This window comes from Ambystoma mexicanum, chromosome 11, assembly GCF_040938575.1.
Source record: "Ambystoma mexicanum isolate Mex_15411 chromosome 11, UKY_AmexF1_1, whole genome shotgun sequence".
Classification (NCBI taxonomy): Eukaryota; Metazoa; Chordata; class Amphibia; order Caudata; family Ambystomatidae; genus Ambystoma; species Ambystoma mexicanum.
The window spans coordinates 848,961,632-848,987,653 of record NC_090934.1 but is presented as its reverse complement, the minus strand read 5'-3'; the positions used below and the strand labels follow the sequence as shown (position 1 = coordinate 848,987,653).

At 46.3% G+C, this 26,022-nt stretch overlaps 1 protein-coding gene across 3 annotated transcripts in view; it reads left to right on the top strand.

The window, feature by feature from the left end:
* The first annotated feature begins 16,332 nt into the window (after positions 1-16,332).
* The window catches only part of LOC138503813 (protein phosphatase 1 regulatory subunit 12A-like), a 977,826-nt gene continuing 968,136 nt past the window's right edge, over positions 16,333-26,022 (top strand). For 2 of the 3 annotated variants that reach the window (XM_069623833.1, XM_069623832.1), the window contains exon 1: positions 16,333-16,757. In XM_069623833.1, the coding sequence (XP_069479934.1) occupies positions 16,485-16,757 (273 nt within the window). In that variant the 5' untranslated portion in view covers positions 16,333-16,484. The remainder of the gene's footprint in view (positions 16,758-26,022) is intronic. The other variant, XM_069623831.1, reaches the window with a different exon arrangement.

Here is a 26,022-nt window from a genome sequence, read left to right as displayed (position 1 = left end):
GTTCCGCTGTACTCCCACACCGATCATGCGTCTCTCAGCCACAAGTGATATCCCATTACCAGCCCCTACAACTTTCCTCCTTCCTTTTGGCAGGCCTCCATCGGCAAATGCACCCATTAGATACCAAATGGATGTATCACCACACCACCTGATATCCAACACAATTCCTACACAGCGTAAATTGATCAGCAAACATACACATTTTACGTCCTACAAGACCGGTACGAGAATCCCCCCAATCAATAGCAGAAACAGATTTCTGCGACTCAGAATGTGCCTCTCCCTCTGCCCCCTTACTGCCACAGCATACATCATCTCGACAAGGACAGATACCAAAGTCGGCCATCACGTTGGCCCGCGCAGCCTCCTCACCACAGACTTCAGTAATTCCCCATGCCTCACAGTAGATCAGCTAAGGGTCAACCCTCGTTCCTTGCATGGCGCCATTCACCCCACATCAACCAACCCACACATTATCTATCACCCATGTGCACGATGGCAATGGAATTCCCCCATCCTCTGAGAAAGCTGAGCTCACCAAAAGTGCCCCAACCGCTGAGACTGCGCTAGCTATTGACTTTACTCCCTTGGATCTGAATGCACCCAAACACTATGTGAGTATGGATACCACAACTGACTTCAGTGATGTATCCCCTATCTATGCTGCTCCCTTACCCATGGTTGTAACCCCCATCTGTGCCACTACTGTGATTGGGACGGCTAATGCCAAGTTATTATGTTATTATCTGTGCCACTACTGTGGCTAGGACTGTGAGTAATACGTTATTATGTGAACCTATCTGTGCCACTACTGTGGTTGGAACTGCTAGTACTAAGGTATTATGTGAACCTATCTGTGCCACTACTCTGGTTGGGACTGCTAGTGCTAAGTTATTATGTGAACCTATCTGTGTCACTACTGTGACCCTGGAAACCAACACAACTTCAAATCCATCCTCCAATTTGGATGTCAGCCCTAACACCACTACCCCAGCCCTGCCATCACCCCCACTAAACAGGCAACACTTAGCCAGGGCCACATCAACCTCTGACACACCTGACCATGGTACGGGCCCCAGTGACCATCCCAGCCAGACCCTTAACCTTTCTCTGGTTAATGCTTGTTCACTACCTGCACATGTCTTAGACATTCACAACATCTTGACAGTAAATAACCTTGATGTCCTCGTCATCACGGAAACCTGGCTACATGTTGCATCCGGTCCTGCCCCATCACTTGCCACCCCACTAGGCTACACCATCTTCAGAAGAAACAGACCAAATTCCAGAGGTGGTGAAGTGGCCATCCTAGCCAAAGACCACCTACACATCAGACAAATCAACACTTCACTCAATAACTGTGTTATCATCTCTATAAAACTGACCATCTCTGCCACTAACACCATTACTGCACCCCTTGGCTACCGCCCACCATACCTGTGAAGAAGACCTATTGGGCTCCCTTGGAGAAAATATCAAGTTGACATACAAAGTGATTCTCTTCGGAGATCTCAATTTAGGCATTAGCGACAGCACATCCACAACCCCACACATATCAAAGGACACTTCCTGGATTGGCTAGCTGACCTCAACTGTCATTTCACAGTCACAGCCAACACCCCTTGTCCATGGTCTGACCACCATATCATCAGATTTATTTTCTATTCCACTTGGCCCACAGTTTAAACCTCCTATCAAGGTACTACCTCCTTCTCTGGCCCGTAGCACCAGAAAATTAATTAAAAACAGCTTATCTCTCTTCCTCGATGCCCTTAAACCAGAGCTCCTGGACACCTCTGACCGCAAGTGCTTAGTTGATCTATACACTGATACTCTGACCAGGGCAGTCGATACTATTGCACCCCTAGCATAAAAAAAAGGCTAAACCAGTAGCCCATCTCAACTCCTGGTACACCCAGGACCTCACGATTCTCAGAGACTAGAAAATACTTGCAGAAACTAGTTGGAAAAGTAACCCCACTTCTGCCCTCAAACAGAAATTCGCAATCCTCTACAAAAATTATAAGAAAGCTATTATCCAAGCCAAGGTTACCACCTTTATTACCAGAATAACAAACGGCAACTCAGACACAAGGGAAATATTTGCCATCCTCAGTGCACTAGAAGCTCCAGTCCCTCTAGCATCCGCTGTGACCAAAGACTCAGCCTGGTGTACCAGCATACAGAATGACATGCAACAGAAAATTGGCAAACTTCAGAAAAAAATATCAGACAAACAAGCTAGTCTAAATCATGCCTTGCACGGAATGACGGCAACTGTCAGCCCCACCTCTAACTCTGCAGGAACCCCACTATTCAGATTTAATAACATCTCTGTCCATGACACCCTACATATACTAAAATGCTTAAAGCCATCCAGATGTAAAGGGGACATCTGCCCGGCCCCTCTCATCATAGAATCCACTGAAGCACTGGCGCCTTAAATCACAGCAGTCATCAACTCCTCTTTCTCCTCCTGTCTGGTACCATCCAGTCTCAAGGAAGCATGGGTCTTACCTCTCCTAAAACAAAATCAGCTCTCGACCCTGCCATACCCAATAATTCCAGGCCCATCATGACAGTTCCATTCCTATTAAAAGTACTGGACAGAGCATCCTATGTTAAAATTCAACATCACTTAGAAACAAACCATATCCTGGGAGTCTGTCAATCTGGCTTCAGCCCAGGGCATGGCATAGAGTCAGCTCTACTCGATCTGAAAAATCAGATGGATGACATAAGGGATCAGGGGAAACCAGCCTTGCTGCTGTCTTCAACCTAGTCGATCATAACATCTTATGCCGCCACCTCACTTCTGCAGCCTCCTTCTCCCATGAAGTAGCATCCTGGATCGCATCCTTCCTCGAGGGCAGAGTAATGAAAGTATTCTCTGAGAATGCCAGTGCTGCACCTTCTGCCATCAATTATGGTGTAACCCAAGGGTCCTGCGTTTCACTGAGTCTCTATAATATATCCACAAAGCCACTCTTGGAACTCCTAGACTCTCTTGGCATAGCATACACAAATTATGCTGATTATACGCAACTTCTCCTCCCCCTCTGTGGCTCCTATATTGATTATGCCACTACACTAAACTCAACGTACGCCACCATCCAAGCATGGATGGCTACACATGGCCTCTGCCTCAACGATGAGAAAACTGAACTTTTCATTGTTGGGCACCTAGCTGTGCTGATAAAACTCAATCCTGGGTACTCAGCCTTCCCCATTGATGGCACTAACATCCCAGTCTCGCCAGCTGTCAAAACGGTTCCTAGTCATTGCATTGACTGCCAAACCGTTAAATGCCATACCATTGGAAAAAAAGCATTGAATGCATTTAAAAAAAAACAACATAATAATTAAACTAAACCCATTAGCATTACAAAAATGCATTTGATGCTTTTTTCCTATGCTTTTTTTCAATGGTATGGCATTCGACGGTTTGGCAGTCGATGCAATGACCAGATACCGTCAAAGCCCTTGCAGTGTACCTTTTCGCATCACTCTCCCTTACCCGTCAAGTCAATTTTATCTCTTCATCAGCAGCCTACGTCACTAAGCTTCTCAACGCTACCAGACCTTTCCTGTCCATAAACAGTTACCTAACTATTGCCCGTGCAGTTGTGGGTGCAAGGCTTGACTATTGTAATGCCTTTTTCACAGGCACCTCCGCACAGAACATACTAAGACTCCAGAACATCCATAGATCTGAACACATATCAATGGCCCGTAGATTAGTCCACTAGCTCCCTATCCGCGACGGAATCACCTTCAAAACACTCCCCATTACCCACATATGTATCTCCAAATCTGCCCCACTGTATCTAGATCAAAGAGTTACCAAGTCTCACTGCGACAGGCCCACCAGAACCCCTTACACACACAGATTGGTTCAACCAATGTTTAAACGCACCAGAGCAGGTGGGTCAAGTTTCCCAGCCATTGCGGTCAAGTAATGGAACTCCCTACCTCATGCCGTAAGAGCAGAGGAATCTTAATGGTCCTTCCGGAAAGCCTTCAAAAATTGGCTGTTTGATTATAGTGCTTAAAGCCTAACGCCTGGTATTGCTGTACCTGACAAAAATTGATACTTTTGTAATGTCACTACTTTGTGTATTGTTATGTTTTCTACCCTGCCTCTGGGCTACATCTAACTGGTCCTCTCCAGCGCCCTCGTGCCTCAGGGTTTGTGTGCACTCTACAAATGAAATAAATAAATAAAGAACTGTCCTTTATTTTCCATAACAGACAGGGATCATACAGGAAGACGATTCTCCAGCAATCACAGCTCCTGAATCCATGTCAGGAGTTTTTGTTAGCAGATGTCGTCATGACCAAGCTCTTCCCCAAAAACCTAAGAGCTCACACTATTGGGTGGTTGGTATGGTAGTGCCTATAGACGTCACCTATAGAGGTTAGCTGACTCGTCCTTGCATGTCAGGTGGTCGATCTATTACTTTGTTGCAGGGTCCCAGGACTACCATTGGCCCGTTCCCTTTGCCATTCACCCCTGAATGTGTGTTCTCTGATTGGGTGGAGCGGGTCTCCTCAGGCCTGGGACCCAGCTGTGTTCTCAGCGCTCTGTGTACCTTCTCAAGGTGATGAGAAAGACTATGTGTCCCCATTGTTGCCACCAGTATAGCGACCTAGCCTGAGAGAATACCTGCAGGTTGCAACGTTGTTAGACAACAAATGTATCAGTTCTTGTCTTCTTCGCTGAGAACTGCTCCTCTTCCCAATGCGGGTAAATGGTTATTGTTCAGCTCGGCCACACCACGTGGGTCAGGACTGCAAAACTGAGCTTTTTGGTCTGCAATTAGTGAGGATTTATTCTGCTATTTTGCAGGTGGCTCCCTGTCCCTGGAGCTAGGAATGTTCTGCTCGCCTCCGACATTGGCTGCGAGCATCAGTTCTGAGCAGCGTGCTGTAAAATGTTCCTTCGATCCCTAAGTATGAGGCCTATGGCTTCATGTAACTCTACTATAGCTATGCTATGATTTCTATATGTGTATATTGTACTATTTTCCTTATGGGTTAGTGGTCCTTGGCTCTTCCAGGTTCCTTATATGATCCTGCAGTTCCATACGGTTAGCTGCAATAAGCAGTTGCAAGCTTGCTCTGCATCTCTTGCATTTCTGCATTTGGCTAATGAGAGAAAATAAGAAGGGCTTTCGATAATATGTATATGTATCTGTTCTCGATAGAACTGTGCATGCAGCTGTGCATGCATGTTCTTCATGCGTGCACATGACATGTGTCTCCGTGTAACTTTGTGCATGGATGCAAGTTTGCTTCGTAGCTAACGTTACTATGTCGTGGTGTCTCTAATGACTTCAGCATAGCTGGATATTATTAGTCAACCAAGTCCAGTGTTGAGGCACCTGTAGCCGCGAAGACGTCAGCTGGATAAGATTTGAACGGTTGTCTAAGAGAATATCTGCTCACATTTGTGAAAATTACTGGCCCATCTGGGGGCTTGGCAAACAGTGACTGGCATTGCTCATTTCTTAGTCTTGGGTTGTCATGCGTATAGGGGTAAGGAGGGGCATTCCAGGGACCCGCTCTTCAGTTTCTCTTCCCCCGGATTATTTCAGGTATGATAAGCACAATGTCTTTCCTAAAGTGTATGGTTTTAAGAGTAGCTGAAATGTCTCTTTCACAAAGCACTCCTTTAAGAATGACAAGTGTCTTTTTTTCTAACAATGATTCCTCAGAAATAATAGAAATGTCTTTTCCCACAACACTGTTTGGAAGGTAGCAAAATAAGACTCTTCAGCTTTCAATGATGGAAAAATGTCTATTGTTCACAACTACTTCACAAATTACAGGATGGAAAAATGTCTATTTCACACTACTGTTCCAAGAATGGTTTCCTGGTATACACCCCAGCCAGGAATTCTTCAATTGACTCTTTACATCTCCTGTTATACTCTCCTGCCAGGTATCTTTTTCTGCGTCTCTTTCTTGCATAAGCTTTTTGGATTACCTGGTGTACTCCCCAGCCAGGAATCCCCCCTTCTGGATCTTGCAGATCCCCTGGTGTAATCTCCTGATAGACATCATTCTCCAAAAAGGGTTTGCTGTCTGATGTGTTTTGTTCACTAGGTCTTTCTACAATGTTCACTCTCTTTCAAAGTATAACACAGTTGCACTCCTTCACTGTTTTTATCATTTGACTTCAAGTACTACTTGTTCCAACTTCCCCCATATTGACATCTCATATATAGAGATTTGTTCCAGTTCTTTCTGTCAACCTCTTCACTAGTATCTCTTGACTTGTGGCAATGTTTATTCCAATTTTCCCCAAACCGTTGTTTCATACAAGGAGATTTGTACAACCTTTGCCTTTCAACATCTGCATTAATATCTTTTAGCTTGTGGCAATGCTTGTTCTAATTTCCCCCAAACGGATGTTTCATTTAAGGGGACCTGTACAATCTTTGCCTTTCCAGTCTATCTGGTTGGTATTCAAAATGAGTATGCAATTATTCAGATGCTTGTGGACACGTACCGGGACCCCAGACTTCTCTGGGCCGACTCACCGGTGCAACGTGTAGCTGCGGCAAAGCTCTGTCTCAGGGAAGGCTTCCCATGTCATGTAGACCCTTGCTAGGTTCCTGCATCGGCTTTACCACTCCTCACCGATGGAACAGAGGCAGTTTCAGAAGACTGTGTCCTCTATAGACTCGCAACAGCTGTTTGCCTTCCATCGGTCCTCCCACTGTACTTTCATCAGTGAAAATCGCCTTGCTTTCGCAGCATGGCTCGCCTCTGTGTCTCTCCTTCTGCTGTGGGTCATGCTTCCTGCACTGCAGCTCTCCTCTCTCCTTCTGAAGATGTTCATCAAGTTTAAGTGCCATGGGCAGCTGATTGCTAGTATAACTAGTCTGCACATTCAGTTTGATGTTCCTTTCATTTCACATGTATTCCTTCCTCCTCTCAGTACTTGAGCCTTTATGGGAGTTGGAGTCCACAATAGTCTCAAACCTTTTAATGTTACCTTGTTTTACATTTGTGTTTAAATCAGAAACATCAGACACAGAAGATGTTATGTTGAGGTTAGGCGCATATGAAGTGGGAATGGCATTCTGCTTAGGATGTCTGACAAGGAGGGGTTTTAAGGCTTCACCACTGGACGGTTTTGTGTCGTGATCGCTAGGGCTATGAGGGTGAGCCGGCTCAAAACCACCAACAACCATAGATCGAAGACAGAAAAACCTTTCTTCCAAGAGCGCGGCCTGCAGGATAGAAATTATACCTGCCAAGCCAGGGGCTTGAGCGAAATGTCAGGAGCAACAACAGAGCTAGAGGGAAAAAGAACAATACCACAATGTGAGCAAAAACCTCTGGTCCAGGAACTCTGCAACACCCCCTTTAGTACACCCCACTCTTACCTGCTGAGTCAAGTGATAATGTGAACAACCTACGTAACCTCAGAGGAGACGTTGCAGAGATGAAGAACCAGGTCCCAAAAATAAGTCTCAATCCACGTGCAAAAAGTCCCAACAAACCTAAACCGAACGACACAAGGGCGCGTCTAAGAAAGTTCCAAGAAATCCAAGAATAAGGGAGTCAAGAGATCCAGAAGAGCTGCAGGTGGGTGACCAGCAAGGAGAAAACAGCAGAGCGTCCAGAGGTCACAGGAGTGTATTTGTGTAGAAGGTAAGTGACCGAGGGGGTAAACACAGCAGAGCGTCCAGAGGTCACAAAAAGTGTCGCAGCTGGTAAGTGACCAGGGTAGAATACAGCAGAGTGTCCGGAGGCCACTGGAGTGGGAGGAAGTAGAAGGTAAGTGTACCTCAGGTGAAAGCACAACGGTTAATGAAATGGATGTCCAGGTGCAGGTTGGAAGAGGGAGGTGAAACCAGAGTAGTGCACAATGCGAACTCACATACGATAGTCCGTGTGAGTAGAGTAGATAAAAGTTAATGTACGGACGTAAGGCTGAGCCAGCAACAGAGATTTCCAATGCAAACAGCAGGTTCAGGGGCTGAAAGTAAAGCGGCGTCAGAAGGGAGTCCAGAAGTTCTATAACCAGGTACTCAAGTAGCTTGGGGAGTGGGGAACCGGGTGTCAGGAAACATAAAAGGAACAGACGTAAAGCAGTCCTTCAAAGCAATCCAAGGATCGGAATACCAAGAAAACGTAAGATACAGATGTGACTTAACGTGAGACCGCAACACAGTTAAGGAGCATCGGAGGAGTGTTTCATGCCGGTACTAGTAGTGTTGCCATCAGGAAGCCGGGATGCACGTTGCTTCCGCATCACGTGACCGTGTTTAGGCAGAGAATGCTGGTCAATGTAGTTTCCCTGATATTTGCGCTGTAACAAGCACCACGGCAATCCCCAGTTATTCCTGGTCCTGCGGCTGTACAGGGGACTCGAAAGTCAGGGCATGACATTTTGAATAATGACAACATGCCATCAAGAACTCTGGAATTATAGGGTCTTCCTCACAGACAAAGGGAGAACATCGCTTATCTCCTAATGGAGTCACCCCATCTTCTCCCAGGTGATCCTCCCTGATGCTACCACCAGGGTCAGGATCAGGTGGTAGCTTCCTTCCCCTGGTCACATGAAAGAAGACTTTAGGCTGGAGTGCAGTGATAACTCCATAAGATTCATCACATAAGCCACTCAGCACTTTAAGCACAAATTGTAACAATGCTTAATCTAACCCGTCTCCATTATTTCATATTTAACAATAATAAAAATGTCACGGTTTATGTAGTGCTACGTGGCAGATACTACTAGGAAAGTGTTATTACTACAAAATAGTGGTAATGTAATGTATTGTAAAGTGGTCTTTTATTTAATGCATCTCTGAAATGTATGGTGACCTTGCCGTTCTTCCAACGAGCATGCCAACAAGCTAGGCGAGAGGCCTTCATTGCAAAGACATGCGCAGTACCTTCTACAGAGTCTGCCTTGCATAAGCAAAAAACTCTGTTTAAACATGGGAGGTTACAGGGCCTAGTCACTATAATACTGCAGTGCCAGGCCTGGGGAGTACATACAATTTTCATTTTCCAATTTTCATCGACAGAGGTTGGGTCTTGGGTAAGGGTGTGTTCGATGCATGGAAATAAAAATGTTGCCAAACATTGAAATTACAATACAGGTGGACGAGGAGAGTGGGAAGGAGGAAACGTAGGGTTACTTGTAGCTTGCAATTTTGGTGCCTTTTCTGTATGGGAGAAGCTTTCACTTCTGCTGTTCATGCACTCATGCTACATGTGCTGCACTTAACATCATTATTTTCTGTCATGGGTTGGGGGGTACTTGCAATAATCCTGCCTATGCAGCAATGAACCTGATATTTTTTAGTCGGGTCTTTCCATCCCTGGACTAATGTTAAAAGTTTTATCTCAGTCCTTATGTGCACATTGATTGTGATAATATGTTTGTGGTTATGTGGTTATGTGTCTGTGGAAGGGTGGTGGAGAAATCAACTAGACGGTCGAGGTAACTACATGGTACTAAGACGCCTTTTTCCAATCCCTTTTTAGTCCTGGAAATATCCCCATCAGTCAGGAAGGATTGGATTACTATCGGAGCAAAAGACTAACACACTGTCCCTTATTTGCACTGTGTTTTAATAATATGCAGCAACAAATACCTTGAGATGGGGTGTAAGAGCTGAGAGGTTCAAGCACTTCCTTTAAGCACACTTCATTTGGTATTTTTGTACAGTAATTGTAGTTGTAATTGCAGACTACAAAGCCAATTCGATAAAGTACCAGACTGTAATGTGATGATAAGAACTGGTTTAGCAGCTTGCACCTGACATGGGCTAATTTGAGATGTCTTTAATCCACCCACTCGGTTTTACACGTACATTGCCTGTTCTTTGTCGTTGTTTGATGCAGCTATGCTACTTGCTGTTATGCAAGAAGACCATACAAGCAAGAGACAGCATACATTCAACAGGAAGATATCACTCATAGTTCAACCACCTAATAGTATGTACTCAGCAAGAGACTGTTTTTAACTAAATCAGATGTCACTCCCAGCTCACTTTCAAATAATATGAAGCAAGGACCGTCCGTTTAACAGAAGAGATATCAGTTATTGGCATTGAGCACAGAGGCGAAAACAACAACTAATTAGTTCTTTAGCAACGGGGTAGGAACCTCACTTTGCCACTGAAGAGATGTTTACAGTATTCATTTTAGACTGTACATCCTAAATGAAACTGTGTGCAATGACATTGTGCGTGGAGATGAAAATATTGGCTTCAAAGTCATGTCCATGAACTGCATTGTTGATAATACAATGATTTTAAGCACAATCAAGGATCCACACCTGAGGATGAATTTCTGAAAGTAGAGTGACACGTCCTAAAGCAGAAAGCAACCAAGGTAGCTCAGAGGTTAAGTGAAAGTTGCTGAGATGTTATAGGTTTAACGCAGTCTGTAAAACCTACAGCTTTTTGCTATAGCTTCTAAACAAATATGTGCTGGAAAAAGCACTGTTCTACCAGGGAAAGCATTAGCCTGGTTGCATGCTCATATTCAGGGTGGGGGTGAGGGAATTTCTACCTCCATTGTGAAAATCCTATTTGGCACCCATGAACCCACATCTTAATTTCCTAACAACTGCTATCAGCACAATAGGCATTTAATGTCAGTTGAGCCGCTTGCGAAGCCAATAACATCCTTGAGGCCGATCTTTTTGGGCAGACACAGAGCGTGTGTGAGATATGAGAACTCACACCAGGTCTGTTAAGAAGGTAACTTTAACCCTTTTCTTTTTTTTATAGAAAGCAGTGATATACAACTCAAAGAACTAGTATAAATGATTATTGCGCCAGTTCTAGGGTCCGGGTTTACAGGGATAGAAATGATAACTGATGGGATGGGGCAGCCCGAAACACATCTCTTGTGATTAGGAAGAGGCAAACACTTTCTATTAAGAAAGAAAAGGGTTAAAGTTACCTTTCATCATAACATTGTAGTGTTGTTTTAGTGGTACGCGAGGGGCAGCCATCTTCAGGGGTGGCGCCAGGCATGGGCTTGGGAGGGCTAAAGGGCCCCACTTTGACGCAGCAGGCATAACTCTGCTGTTACGCCCAGCTCGGGGCTCAGACCGCTATAACCTGTCACATTTCTCAACTCGTAAGCAAATACACCGCTCTCCAAGGTGAGAAAACAGGCATTGAAGTGAAGGTAGAGGCAGAGAACAAAAGCCTGCCATGGGGATATCAGTAGACCCTCCCCCCATGTTGCAGCTAAAGGCTTAACTGCTGGCTCTGCTTTTGCATGGCCCATGCTTTCAATAATTACCATTAACCAAAGAAATGTGTATTTGTGTGCATGCAGGGATTCTATGTATGCATGCATGCATGCATGCATGCATGCATGCATGCGAGGGAGTGTGTAAGTGGGTGTATGTTTGTATGCTACGAGGTGTCTGCAAGTGCACACCTATGAATAAGCGCACAGTCAAAATGTTATGGGTGCTCCTGTGAATGACAGATATGATATGATATTTTATTTATATAGCGCCTATACACAATGTGTTTCAAAGCGCTTCAAGGCAAGGGAAGGGAACAAGGGAAAAAACAATGACATTCTTACGGCCATGAACAGTAAGGATGTGAAATTAACTATCGTACTCGGCCTGACGACAGTTCAGATTGTGCAAGAGCTAAGACATAGATAAGGTAAGGAGGGGGAGAGTGGGAAGGAAATGGAAACAGACTAGCGACTACCGTACTAGGTCTGACGACATTTCAGATAGTGCTGGATGGGGGAGTGGGGTTGACAGTAAGGGGAGGTGGGAGGAGACAGACGGGTTGCTATCATACTAGGTCCAGGGACAATTCTGATAGAGTAAGTGCATAGAAGAAAGTAAGGAGGGGAGGAGGGAGGATATAGGAGAAGGGAGAGGAGGGGGGAACATAGAGTAAGCAGTCAAAAAGAGTGGAGAAGCAAGAGTGGAGAGCGAATACACTTGTACAAGTCAGTAGTAACACATCATGTTGCAAGCCAGGATACAAGATGAAGACGGGAACAGCATGATTCAGGGCCACCATGAGTACAAGATGCAAAGGAAGTCCAGCATGAGAGTTGAAAAAGGGTGACGCACCGTGAATCAATGAAGTCCATAAAAGTCAAATCCAGCATTGGCCAAAAGACAGAGATCGTGAAACCAGAATGTATCAGGACAGACTCCTTCAGAAGTAGGCTGGAGGGTGACGGGGGGGAAGCCGGGTAGAAGAATTAAGCAAAACAGGCAATATCTGTGTGTGAGAAGGGGGCACAAGGGAACATCACAGGGGGACCAGAGGGGGTGGGGATGGCCTGTGGGGACAGAGGGTGTAAACACATGTTGGTGCATGCTAACCTGCTGTCTGAGCAGGGGGGTCGGCCCCTGGGTCTTCCTGGTCTGAACAGGTCCAAACAGGAATTGCCCTTTTCTTTGTTTGCCCTTCGCTTCGGACACCCGGGAGAGAGACGCCCATGATCTAAGAGTTAAGAGCAGGAAGCAAGGCCAACTCCTACATGGGACTGGCCTGGCTGGATCTTACTGTGGCATGGAATGATGTACTAGCATTAAGGGCAAAGCCAACATGAGTGTTCTTACATGGGGAGGGCATGTTTCCTTATTTTGACTTGGCTTTTATTGGTGTTAAGGTCAAAGGCAACATAAATATTCTTACATAGGGGAATATAACATGATGAGTCGAACATAAGTGTTCTTATATGGGGGATTTGTGTAATGGTAATATGTTATGTATATAGCGCTTTTGCAAAAACGCTGTACAGAGAACATATTTACATAAAATGTATTACTCAACCGAAGTTTGTGCTCATTTAATGAGATTTATTTATTTATTGCATTTATTGACAGCACCCAAACCCGTACGTATCACAGCGCTGGTACAACTTGGTGAGTAGGGAAAACACAGTAGTGCACAGTAAGAGCGAGGTCACAAGGTGCAACAGCAACATAATAGTACAAGGAGGGTAGAGTTCAGGGAGGTCACTTTGATATGATATGGCATTTATAACGCATCTGCACACAAGTGTTTCTAGGTGTGACAAGACAAGGAGGGGGAAACAAAGGGAGGACAAAATAATGATCTTACTAGGCCTTGTGTCATTCAGATTGCGCAAGTGTGGCGAAGAGGAAAGGGGAGAAGTGCCCGGGGGCAGGGGAAGGAGGAAGTGCAGTTAACTCGCAAGTGCAGCCAGCGGGTGGCTCATAAATACAGAGAAAGGGGACTGTGGGGTTGCAGCTACAGACCCTAAGTGCTGGGGAGCCTGGGGGCAGAGCGGGGGAGCCTGGACATGCAGGAGCCTGGGCCTGAGTTCAGAGGGTGACCAGGTGACCAGTGCGCGGAGCAGTCAGGTGCATCAGCAGGGGAGAAGAAGAGATAAAGTGGAAGCAAAAAGGAAGGTCTTGAGTTGCTTCCGGAACCAGAGGTTGTTCTGTTCAAGTTTGAGAGATGGGAGGCTGTTCCAAAAGGAGCCCCCAGCCAAGGAGATGGATCTGCCCCTAGCGCTCTGCTTGGAGAAGCATCTGACACTCAGAGAGTTGGAAGTGGATAAGCGGAGAGCTCGAGAAGGAAGATGTTTTGGAAGAGAATGTTGGAGGTAGAGCAGTCCCAGGCCCCCGAAAGCCCTGTGGACAATGCAGAGGGTCTTGAACTTAATCCTTGCAGCCACGGGGAGCCAGTGAAGAGACTTCAGAGCTGGAGAGATACAATCCCTGGGCTTGAGGCCAAGGAAAAGTCTTGCAGTCCTGTTCTGGATAAGTTGCAACAGTCGAAGAGTAGAGGCAGGAAGATTTAGAAAGAGGCTGTTGCAATAGTCCAAACTAGAGAAGACCAGAGCTCTGGAGACAGTTAACTTCAGGGGGAAAGTGAGAAAAGGAAGAATACCTCTGAGGAGGTGCAGCTGATAGTTTGGCTTCTTAGAGACGTAAGAGATGTGAGGAGAGAAGGAGAGGGTGGAGTCGAAGATGACACCAAGGTTCTTAGACTCACAGGAAGAGGGCCCAGAGTGGGTGGCCAGAAAGAGAGAGAGGAAAGGAGGGAGAGGGTGTCCCAATAAGGAGGATCTCAGTCTTAATGGTATCAAAGCAGAGATTATTGGTGGCACACCATTTCTGAATTGCGGCCAGACAGCCTGGTATGAGAGAAGAAGCAGAGGTGGCTGAGGGGAGCCTGAAAGAGAGTTGAGTGTCATCCACATAACATTGAAAATTGGAGCAGAAAGTAGCGATGAAGAATGAAACGCTGAGTTGGCCTTGGTAGGATTTGAACCTGCGAATCACACTCGGATTACAACAGCATGCCCTCAGCCAGCTGAGCTATCTTACTGATTGACCAGCAAGAACATGTTTTCTTACTGTGGCATTGCAGTTTATTACTGCTGTTAAGGACAAAGGCAACATAAGTATTCTTACATTGGGGTGAAGGCATTAGTGCAGCCTGCAAGGCAATGATTTTTTACTGTGGCATGACATGTTTTACTGCTGTTAGGGAGAAAATACACGATGAGAGTTCTTCTATGGGGAGTGGGGGATTTGTGTAGCCAGCCACAATATGTTGTTTTACTGTGGCATGGGTTTTTTTTCCATGTGCATTAAGTAATAGCCAACAGGAGTATGTTCTCACATTTGGGATACTGGCATGTATTGGCATAGCTAGCATAAACATGCTGTGCTATAGTATCCTTACTGGCATTATGGACAAAGCCAACATGAGTATTTTCCTATGTGAGAATAGTGGCATATATAGGTGCATCAGAATGGACATTAAATGGATATAAAAGTGCTTTTTTTTTACACTTGCAGAGTACTGGCATATAGTGGGCAAAGGCATTATGAAAATGTGTTTGAAAGTGCTCCTGTGCATTGTTGGTGGCTTGGCATCTAATGGACTTTTTATGTTTTACACTGCAAAAACGATTGTAAACTGTGTGGCTTTTTACCTAAATTGGCACAGAAAGTGTACTGAAAAGAAAAATTTACTATTTTATCCAATTATTTAAAAACGTTTCTCAAGGGGACAGCCCACCCACCCCCCTTGATTGGTTCACCCTCCCTCACTACTCTCCATCACTCCTGTGCATTTGACTGGGAACAGAACTAGTGCCCTTACCTCTGCAGGCTCTTCTTAGTGTGGGCCCTACTGCATTAGCTCCAGGTCCCACTTGTTACAGAATCATGGCTATGCCTCTGGTGAGTTGGAGTGAAAGATAGATCTAATGGGCCAAAGGAAAGCATATCTACTCAGCCTCCTGGGCTTGGGGAGGGGGCGGTAGGACAGGGTTGGGGGTATGGGGTAATCAGTAGCACAATAGGTTTAATGTCCCTTCTGACTAACAGTTTTCCAAACGGTCATGCGGCACCCCCAAAATGTCGAAGCTGCTTTCGCCCTCGGCCATCTTGACAAATATGGCTTCTATAAACTTCTTCAGGTTTATGCAAAGGACTTTCGATTTCATGGACACTAGTATCAAGATATGTGATGAAAAAATGATCTCATGATTCATGCTTGTTTTTTTTCACTCTTACCTTTATGAAAATACATTCGGGCTAAACGTAACCCGTTTGTTATATTGAAAAGTGCCGTTTTTACCACAGACAAACTTGCTTCCTTTAAACAACGATACCAACAGACTGTTAAATATGAAATATTTATCGCACTCCACCTCCCCAGCCACCACAGGCTGAGGCGTGTTTTGTAAAACACCTTACTAGAACCATATACTCCGTTTGACGCAGACCCCCGAAGCCCCAAATACATAGCTCTCAACCACAAAGGCGGGTGTAATCACCCGATTTTGTTTTTGGCGGGTGAGGCGCCCATTGGAATGCATGGGCTTGCAGGGTAGGTCAGCCCTTCACAAGGCAGGTGACACCCACCAAAAGCGTGTGAGTTGAGAGCTTATGCCCAAACATTCAGTATATAAGATGTAGTTTTAATAAGATGCGTCCTGAATAAAAAGCGAACTTGTGAGACAGTCTGGTCTGCGCAGACAACCCTCGCCCTTTCTGGGTGTCTGACCGTCACGCACTAGTATTTTCTGACTTGGTGAGTTGATAGTGATTTCCTTCACAGTAAAGCATTTGTTTACAGTTTAGCTGAGGCGGCCACAGTCTCTGCGTATGTCCAGTTCCGGAACTGAAACGGGAGGCTCTGGTAGTACTATCGGCGCGAAAAATGAAAGCGCTCTTCCTTCGGTTCCTGCAGCGGCCTTACAGACGCGGCTCTTCTAAGCCCCCACTCTTGTCCCCCTCCGATACCAAACCTCCCACCGCCGGGCCGGCCTCCAGACCCACCCCGCTCTGCCTCCTCCCACGGCCCACCTCCTCGCACAGCCCCTCCCCGGCCTGCCTCCCTCAGCCCTCCACCTTGCCTGGTCCTCCCCCGGTACTCAACTAGCCCTCCCCAGCCTGCCTTCTTCCCGGCCTCCCCTCCCTCCGCCGGCCGCCCCCGCTCCCCGGGCCCGGCCGCAGTGTGAAGATGGCGGCGGCGGACGATCGGTGCCGCTCGGATGCGGCGCGGCTAAAGCGCCGGGAGCAGTTGAGCCGCTGGCGGGCCTCGGAGGAAGGGGTGGGCGGGGGCCCGGGTGGCGGACCCGCTGTCAAGTCAGCCGGCACCCGGGTTCGCTTCGCCCAGGGCGCTGTCTTTATGGCTGCCTGTTCGGCTGGGGATCGGGCCGAGGTGAAGGAGCTGTTGGCGGCGGGAGCCCCCATCAATGGCACTAACGTAGACGGGCTGACGGCGCTGCACCAGGTAAGGAGAAACGGAGCTGTGTGTGCATGGGGTGCAGTGAAGCAACAGGTACAAAACTCACAGAACGACTCAGTAGAGGCAAGTAGTGGTCAAGGGGCAGATAGACTTGTCAACAGGTGAGGGCAGAGGCAGCACGAGCGGAGAAGAGGCAGAGACAGCAACGGGACTGCGGAAGCGGAGACATCAACAGGTAGCTGGGGCAAGTAGTGGTGTAAACGAACAACAGGAGGAAGTAAGGGCAACAAGGAGTAGGGGCTGGTTGCAAACGCTGGAAATAGAAACGGGACATTTAGGTGGCAACAAACACAATTTCGGAGTACAAACTGGAGTGGCAGAAAAACGTATCAACATTTTAGAGCGGCGCATGGACGGGTAAAATCAAGGGGGAGTGTACGGTATGCCTACAGATGGGAGCAGAGTGACTGGGGCACCATGCAAGAGGACCTGGGGCACATGGAAAGGGACGAACGGGAAAAACTATGAAGGTGCAGAGGCATTTGGGCAAACAGAAGTGGTTGAGTAGTGCTTGGAGTAAGGAGGGGTGTAGACTGTACAGGAATCTGGGGGAGTAACCATGGTTGGGATGTAACGCTTAGGCGAAATATAGTGAACGTGGGGCTGGGTGGGGGCACGTTAATCTGGGATCACAGCGAAATAGTGGGGCAGTAGCTTAGAGAGGTGGTAGCAGAGATTGGTGGGCATGGGTAATTAAGCAGTAGTAGTAAATGATCTGCTCTTAATCACTTATCGCATCAATCAGGCGGGCTATGACAACGTTGGAGCAACGTTTTCAGAACGTGTACTAGGAAGGGCATCAGGGATCCTGGCCGCTGTTATGAGGAAGTTGGGCAAGGGAGGGGATGGAGGGTGCAAGTGGGACTATGGCATTAGGAAGTGTGGGTGAGAGGGGGTTGGTTATTGGGTCAGGGGAATGGCTCATGCCTGGGGCAGGCCATAAGAAGACGTAAGCGCTGCAGCTCGCAGTCTAAACCATCCAGTTCGAGCTGAAAAGCTTCAAGCTCAAATTACACGCTATAGATGGCATTGCCTGTGCCCTGGTACCGTACATGGCCGTGGCGTGCGCTTTCCCACCGAGTCCCAGGTGCGGATGAAGACTTCTGAGCTCAGTGTTTTCTGTTGCTGACTTTTTGTGTTAAGATGTGCCTCTTTTAACTGCCCCCACGTCTTTTGATGCAGATGTTCAATGTACTTGATTCAGGCATCAATTGCTCAGGGGGTTGTCTGTTGCCGACTTTTTGATCCTTTGCTCGTTTGGAGGGCTCAGTTGCTGTCGCTATTGCCCAGGTGATGGGTTGTGTTGCCGATACTTTGGCCATTGTGGTTTTTGTGTGGAGTTCATGGTCCTTTCTTCTGTTAGATAGTATTGTTGTCCACGGCTTGTTTTGGATAATGGGTCCAGTTATTTCCATGCCTCAGATGGTAATTTCTTTTGCCACCATGGTTTGGGTGGTCGTTCTTTTGTCAACGCCTGGCTCGCATAGTAGGTTTCGGTATCTGTTCCTTGATTAAGACTGTTCATTCCATGCTTCTGATGGTGGGTTTTGTTAAAGACCCCATGGTTTATGGGCCATAAAGCAGAGGCGTAGACAGGGTAGGGCCTTAGCGGGCAAGGCCTACCCAAAATCTGTAAATGCCCACGCAGCAGCACTGTGTGGGCAGTTACAGATTTAATGTCACTGTGTTGGTCCATCTACATTAGCTTCAGGACCCACTAGTTAGACAATCCTGGCTATGCCTCTGCCAGAAATTGGCATGTGTTGCTGAATTTATGACTCGAGTGATGGAGCCTGTTGATGGTTCAGGCTATGGGCACACATGCCGAGTTCATGGTCCATTTGGGGGTTCCCGTTGCTGTTTTTGTAATCATTGAGTCAAATTAAGGATATTATTACTGATTCCTTGTCTCAGATGTGGGTTCTGTCACAGATTAAAGGGCCCAGTTGGTGGGTCCAGTGTTCCACTACATGATCTTGGCCTAAATGATGCATTTTCTTCCTGTCTCCGGGGGCCCTTAGCACTGGTGGTGGTTTGTTGATGATCACTTGTTTCATAAGGTTGTTTTAGTTTATAACTCATTGGCTCAGATTATGGATTTAGTTACTGGCCTAATGGTTGGGTGGTATCTTCTGTTGCTGATGCCAGATCCCACATTAAGATGGCAGGTTGTGTTCCTGCTGGCTCCATGGGCCTTGACTGAGCTGCTGATTTTGGTTTTTCACCCTATCCCTGATTCTGTCAGTGGCTTCATCAGGTCTCTGGTAAGGGAATCTGAGATAGGGCCGTTTGGCCTGGCTCAGATAGTGAGTTCTGCTGCTGACCCCATGTCCCGGATGCTAAGTTCCTTCACTGAATATACATATGAACAATGATAGGTGAAGAGTGGAACCATTCATAACCACTGTCAATTCCTCTGGACAGCTTTTTATGAGTTTTTAGTACATTTATACCATTAAAGAGGAGGACAGTGGCGCAATGCGAATCAGACTTTGTGCTACAACAAAAGGTCAGGCCAACCCACACTGCTATGTCACATTTCTTGTGCACAGTACCACAGACCATGCCAGGCATATTTCTGCCTCATTGAAGCATCCGTCACCAGTATGGTGTAACTCAAAGGACTTGATGGACAGTGAGTTGGAGACGAACTGGGCGTGTATGGCACAGACAGTGAATCATTTTATAGATTAAAGGGCCCTTGGTGCCGGCGCTGGTTGTTGCTGCTGACTGTGCTGCAAATGTGATGCTGCAGTTGCTTTTTGTGGGTCTAGATGTAGTCGTGATGTTCTGGGTTTGTGTGAAGTAGCCCTTGATACTCTCAGCTACCAGGTTCGGGGATGGTCTACGTTAGATTTATGATCTAGGTTTGTGTTTGGTTGCTCTGAGTTTATGGGCGTCTGCCTGCCCCGGATTTGGGCAGGTCTCTAACTTCACTGGGTTCATTGGGATGGCTGGTTGTCCCTTGAGGAGAGGAAGTCACTTCTGCTGACATTTCAGTACAGGACCCCTTTGCCTGCATTTTGTTAGTTTTTTTGGCCAAGGCTCATGGGGGTTGAGAGCTGCTGTAGGCTCAGAGATATCTCTGGCTACATGACGGTCAAAAAAGGGATGCTAGGTCTATACCTGCACTCTGTGTCTATGTAGGATCGTGTGGGACTGCACTGGGTAGGATTGACATATCTTCCAGTAGTTGGTTCTGAGGGGGGTGTCCCTACCAAAACTTACTGGGACCTCTAACTGCACTGGGGTCAAGGGAAATGGTGGCAGGCTCTGCTGGTATATCGTGAGATCATGGCACTTGTGGCCATTTTTTATACGATTCAAGTTTGTCTATATCTTTCCTGTACACAGACAAGTAGATCTCTGTTGGCTTTTCATACCGGTTCGGGGAGGGATTGTTTAACTACGTTCAGGGGATGGGCCTCTGACAGGCCAAACAGATCTAGATATCTGTTGCCCACTGCACCAAATTAGTCTGAGAGTCCTCTGGGGGTTCTCTTTGTTGAGCATGGTCGCTTGCAACCTGCACAGAAGTCTCTAGGGCCTGCACTAGGATAATCCAGTATCTGTAGGAGGTTCGGGAGACCTCTGACAGGAGGCCCGATATTTCGGGATGTCTGCCAGCCTTTGCTAGGTTCAAGAAGTTCAACATCTTCCGCACAAATTAGTGTCTGTCTGATTTTTGTACATGATTTTTGGGGATACGCGAAGGGCACCAGAAGGCTCTGTTCTGGTTAAGTGAATCTGACAAGTGTTTGTTTTATGGGTATCTTTAGGCCCTACATCGTTTGTCCTCTCTTAGGCTATGTAGAATTTGGAGGTCTTGGCGGGCTTTGTATACCTCAATAGACTCCTGGTTTATACCTTCTGTTCACTGGGTCTTTGGCTGTGTACTGCTTTGAGAGTCTTCACCACGCTAAATGAGGACCAGTAGGTCTGTGAGGGTTTTATACAGCTCAGGGGTGTCTTTAGAAGGGCATGCACACTGAGCTGCAATACTCTTGAGTTGTCGCCACCCCACACCCCCTGTTGTCTATATCCTCCAAGGTTCTATAACAATAATAGAATTTAGAATGTATTTTCAAGGCAGTTTTCGAGTACTAGATTGATTGTGGTGGGGCCTTATTAGGTGTGTACAGTTCAGGGATCTCTTGGGGCATTATAGGGTCAATAGGGTAGGCATTTTCTGAGGGTTTTATGGTATTCAGAGCGTGTCTTGCTCGTGCTGCGTTAAGGGACTGTGGCATACCTTTTTATTCTTTGTTGAAACACGTTATTTCACTATTGAGAGTTCAAGGAACAACATGTAACTTCACATGGCTGTCAATGCTAGAACTGCCAATAGTAGTAATAACAACCACTTTGTTGCCAGGTCTTTTAATTTTGGTGCTTCTGAATAAGGCGAACATTCCTGAGAAAAAGCTCTAGCCAGCTTAATAAATATAGCAGCAACTATCTACGTTTGCAGCATGTGTTCTTGTGGCGTTACTCTGGAATGGAGTTTGACTGATGTTCGTATTGCAAGATAATTATTGTGACGCGATATACAATACACACTTTTTACAAGGCCCAAGTGTCAAGAGGGTGCAGAGTCTCGCATCTAACAATGCATTTGAGTTAAAAGAAATCTAACCTCTGTAGGCCCTGCTCTCGGGAAAGGGATCGAAACAGTTAAGAATTGACATTTTTCTTCTATATAGCTTTTTAAAATAAGTGCTTTTCTAGAAAGGTGCTTGTCCATCGTTTCTCACAGAGCAAATAACTTTTAGTTGCTGTGTTTTTATTCTTAGATGTACACTCCATGGTTGCTGGTTGTGAACTGGTACATTAGAGGCTCTACGTTGGGTGATGGTGGAGGCAATGTTCCACACACACCCACCCTGGTCACCACGGGAGTGTTAGTAGTTTTGCCCAGCGATCAACTCTTCATGATGGTGGTGCAGCGTCGGGTCTGACTGGGTTCCGAAGACCCTGTGCAGGACCATGTGCCTTGTCAGGGAAGCTTACAGCAGAGTAAATTGGTAGTGGCCATTATACCATACAGGCCTTATAGGAAGAAGTGCGTAGGAACGCTTGAGCGTTTTCTGTCAGAAAAATGCTAAGTTGGGAGCTTCTAAATGGGGGATCTGCAGTCTGCAATCCTCCAGATGTTTTGGGTAAACCCTACAGATGCTTGGGGTAAACCCTATCGACAATTGCTGCCGTCCGTATCCTTGACTATGGCCCTTCATGCATTCTATTAAGTGCCAGTAGGCATACTATTATTCATCTGTAAGTGCTTAAAAAACGTTGATGCCCTTGCAGAACTAGGTAGAAGCTGGACGTTATACAGTGATGCATTATGAACCGACTACATAGAAGGACCCATGGGGGGCTTTTAGAGCTAGCTATTCCTACTATCTCTCAGAATGTCCCATAGTGTTTATGACTGACAGCTTGTACTAGTTTAGAGGGGCGAGTTCTCCATATGCTTGCTATTTAGCATGTCTCTTGCAGGCTATACACAGGTTAAAAAGGGGTCTGTAAAGACTTTATATACAGCAGAAGGTTAGGTAGATAGTTCCTATTGAACAGCTTCAGTAGGGTCTTTTTTATACCTCATTTGTGGGGGTACACCGGTATCTTGCTGCGCTAAGTCTCGGGGGAGTCTCGAAAATTAACCAACTCGTGCTCTCTGTAGCCAGGAACACTATGTTCCAGCCCTGAATTTTTAGCCTTTGTTGTTTTGTATGGCAAGACTTTTAGTCCCATGTCTGTAGTGGAGAAAAACGCAAACTGAGTCTTAACATGTAGAGTGCTGCTTTCTAAAAAAGCAAGGACTCGATAAAGGCAGTCCTGGTGACAGCTTTATGTCTCTGGCTGTGCAATGTTTAAGTGGGTATCTGGCTGCCATCATTTCAGGGGGTTTTTGGCAGTCTGCCATTGCTTTAGGCTTTTTCCTGACAGCCTGTATATGGTGCTGGCGGCCTGCACTGGTGTGGGGGAGTGTGAAATGTGTATATGGCTCATGGGTGTCACAGAATGCTGTGAACATTTCACGGGGCTCTCTGGGAACTCCATGTGACTTGGGGTTGTCGCTGAGCATTGTGTATGGTTTAGATTTTGTTTTCTTCGAGATATAAATCTCGTTATGGGGTCTCTCCATACATTTCAGTATTCCGCCTAAAAGAACATTACAGGAATTATGCTTTTCAGGGAAGTTCCGATAGCCTGTACGAAGGCTGTGTATGAATCTTTCATGGGCCGGGCGGGGGGCTGTTTCCAGGGGACTCCCGATGGGAGGGGTGTTTCCAGGGGACTCCCAAAGGGTTTTTCCGATGAACAGGTCTCTCTTGCCTTCACAGCTGTGAAAACAGTGCTTGAAGGTAAGTCTGAAATCCTGTCTGGAAAGGAACACACGATCAAATGATCGGATTCCTTTTAAGGCTATTTAATCATGTCAAACCTTAAACCTGACTGAAGAAGTATGGGCTGAGGTTGTGGAAGGGGACTCCGAGAAGAGAAGAGAAGAGACTCGCAGGAAGGAGAGAAAGGGAGATATTGCAGGCGAGGGCACAGATGAAGAGGCAGCAAGAGAGCCATGGGAGAAATAAAGAGGTTGACAGTGGGCTCGAAAGAAGATAGGTCTGGGAGAGACTGAGGAATGCATAGAAATATTGGTATAGACAGTGGGAGCCTTGAAGAGGGAGTCATATGTTGGGGAACAGAGGCTTCAAAGGGGAAATAAAGTGGGATTAAGAAAAGAGAAGGGGATGCACGTACATATTGAGGGAGTATGTGCATAAAAAGGTAAGAGGATGAGAGGAAGTGACAGGGCTGGGGGTTAACGTGTCTAAGAGAGAGTGCCCGATGACGACGTTAGCGAGTGAGGTGCTGGGCAAAAGATCTTGAATGAGGGCGAGATGTTGAGCAAAAGATAAGGGAGGGTTTGCCAGAGGACATGACTGAAAGTGGTGCACAAAGGGAGGAAAATACTTGGGATAGATTGGGAATGGGGCTTGGCATAGAAGGGGCATGACGGTCGGAAAGGCTTTTTGTGAGGGATTAGACCTGGAGGGTTCTGTCTGGAAACCTAGGCATGTGAAATGGGCTCTGAAGAACGGGAACAGGTGGATTAACCCGACTCCTTTAATCGTAGGATGGGCCAAACGCCAAAGCTTGCTCTTTCAGGGATTGAGTGGAATGTGAACATCAACAGGCATAGTAAATAGCCTGTCTGGCTGTCCCATACAGAGTAATTGATTAAAAAAAAAACGTTTTATTCTCAAAACATCTGAGCAAGGGTACACATGTCAAGGTGAAAGCTACTAGCCAGGCATCCAAATGCACTTGCCCCTCAGTTCTCCACATGCACCGAGCACACACTTTCGTACTTGGTAAGAGCCACTTTTCACTCGACAATGGCAAGTGTACATTTTACTGCGTGATCTGAGCATTGTTGTTTTTTTTTTTTGAAGGGTTGTGATGTAGGAATAATATTTGTAAAAAAAAAATGAAAAAAATAAATCTTGTGTCCTTGCCAGCTGGTTACCTGCTCCTCCGGACGTGTTGGATTGCATACGGTGTCCAGGAATCGGAAATGCGGTGGATAGTTATTTGAAGGCCCTCATGTACGAGATGTCTTTTGCTCCCTCCCCTCCCCCCAGAAAAGCAGATGGGAATGGGGATATTGGTTTAGGGAGGGCGTACTACCGGGATTGTGGTGTTCCAGAGCACCTAGAGGGCAGTGGAATACTTAGTGTGCATTTCTGCAGCATTGACCCAGAGGCAGAGGAGTTTAGTGCTCCTTTTCCTTTGGGCAGGACCTTGCCAAGCGCAAGAGGATGCTCTGTATAGCTCTGCCGTTGTGTGTCCAAATAGAGCAAGTGATGGAAGGAGCAAAGATGACTGGTATCTGCATTATTACATGATTAACCTCCCTGCACTACCAGAGTGTTTTGTGATGTGTTTGATGTACTCCTTGTACTCACTGGTACTGTCAGTGAAGTCAGTTGCCCAGCTTTGCTGCACTCTTGTTCCACCTTACTCTGAGAACTCCTCTGGAGTCAGATGTCCCTAGAGCTTCCTTACAGTCTTGGGCTGCTCTGGTTCTTCATTTACCAAGCCCACTAGCCAGGCTTTGGCACTTTGTCAATGTTCACCTGGGCAGTCTTCATTTACTAGCTGAGGGGCAACGTGTACGCCTTGGAAGCAAGACGACATGGAGCACCACAAGGTCGATCCCCCGGGTCCGCGCTTAGAAACCTCCGGGTATTAAGCACGTTATAAATAATCAATAATAATAATAATAATACTCTGGATAGGTAATCTACTATTCTAGTGCTGACAGTTTGCCATCAAATCGTTTTTTAACCCTGATACATGTTCTCCAGTCGTCCCAGCGACACATCAGCTCTCTGCCAAGGAGTTTGTTTCCAAGATTTACACAATGAGAGGGATAGATGCTGCTGTACATTGTGTTGACATTCGGCTATGCCAGTGCCACGTAAATTGCATACTCGAACAAGCAAATCCTGTCCCTGTTTCACCCAGGTGTTGTTCTGTTAGTTTATTCAAGTAGACCTGCAAATATAAGGTGGTTAGCAGACTCTTTGCCCCTGCTGAAACTAAGATTCCTCTGCTGCACTATTTTTAAAAGGGCAATGTAACTGCAGCCCAGGTTGAGATGGCTAGACAAGGCTGGATTATTCAGATACAATCCTAGAAGAGCCTTTTCTTTGCCCAAGAGGAATCCAGCTACCCACACCACTGTTCCCATCCCCAAAAAGTGAACAGTAGCTCAAAACGGACAGTGCTTCCAGACGAGCCACAGTTCAAAACCTGGCCTCATGCAAGAGTGCCTGTTGTTCCTCAAAGTGTTCCTGTCTCTTAAGCCTGCTTGTTTGGGGCCTATCATAAAAAACAGAGGAGTGCTTTCTCTGATATTTCCCCGTGCAATGTTTGTAGACACCCAGGCTAACAATTACACCAGGGTTTTGCAGCAAAACCCAACTACCCCTTGTATAGAGTATATAACACTAAAGGAAGTTCCCAGCAGGCATTGGTTCAATATAATTTGATCAAACAATTTAATTTAAAAATGAATCTACCCTCGGTAGTGAGGACTTGACTACTGTGACAAAACAAATATACAATATTTTATTTCAACAAACCTTCATTGAATGAAGCAAAGTGAATACTAGCAGTTACAAATAAATGACAAGAATAAGCTAAATAGATCAGCTATTCTGAATCTAGTCTACACACC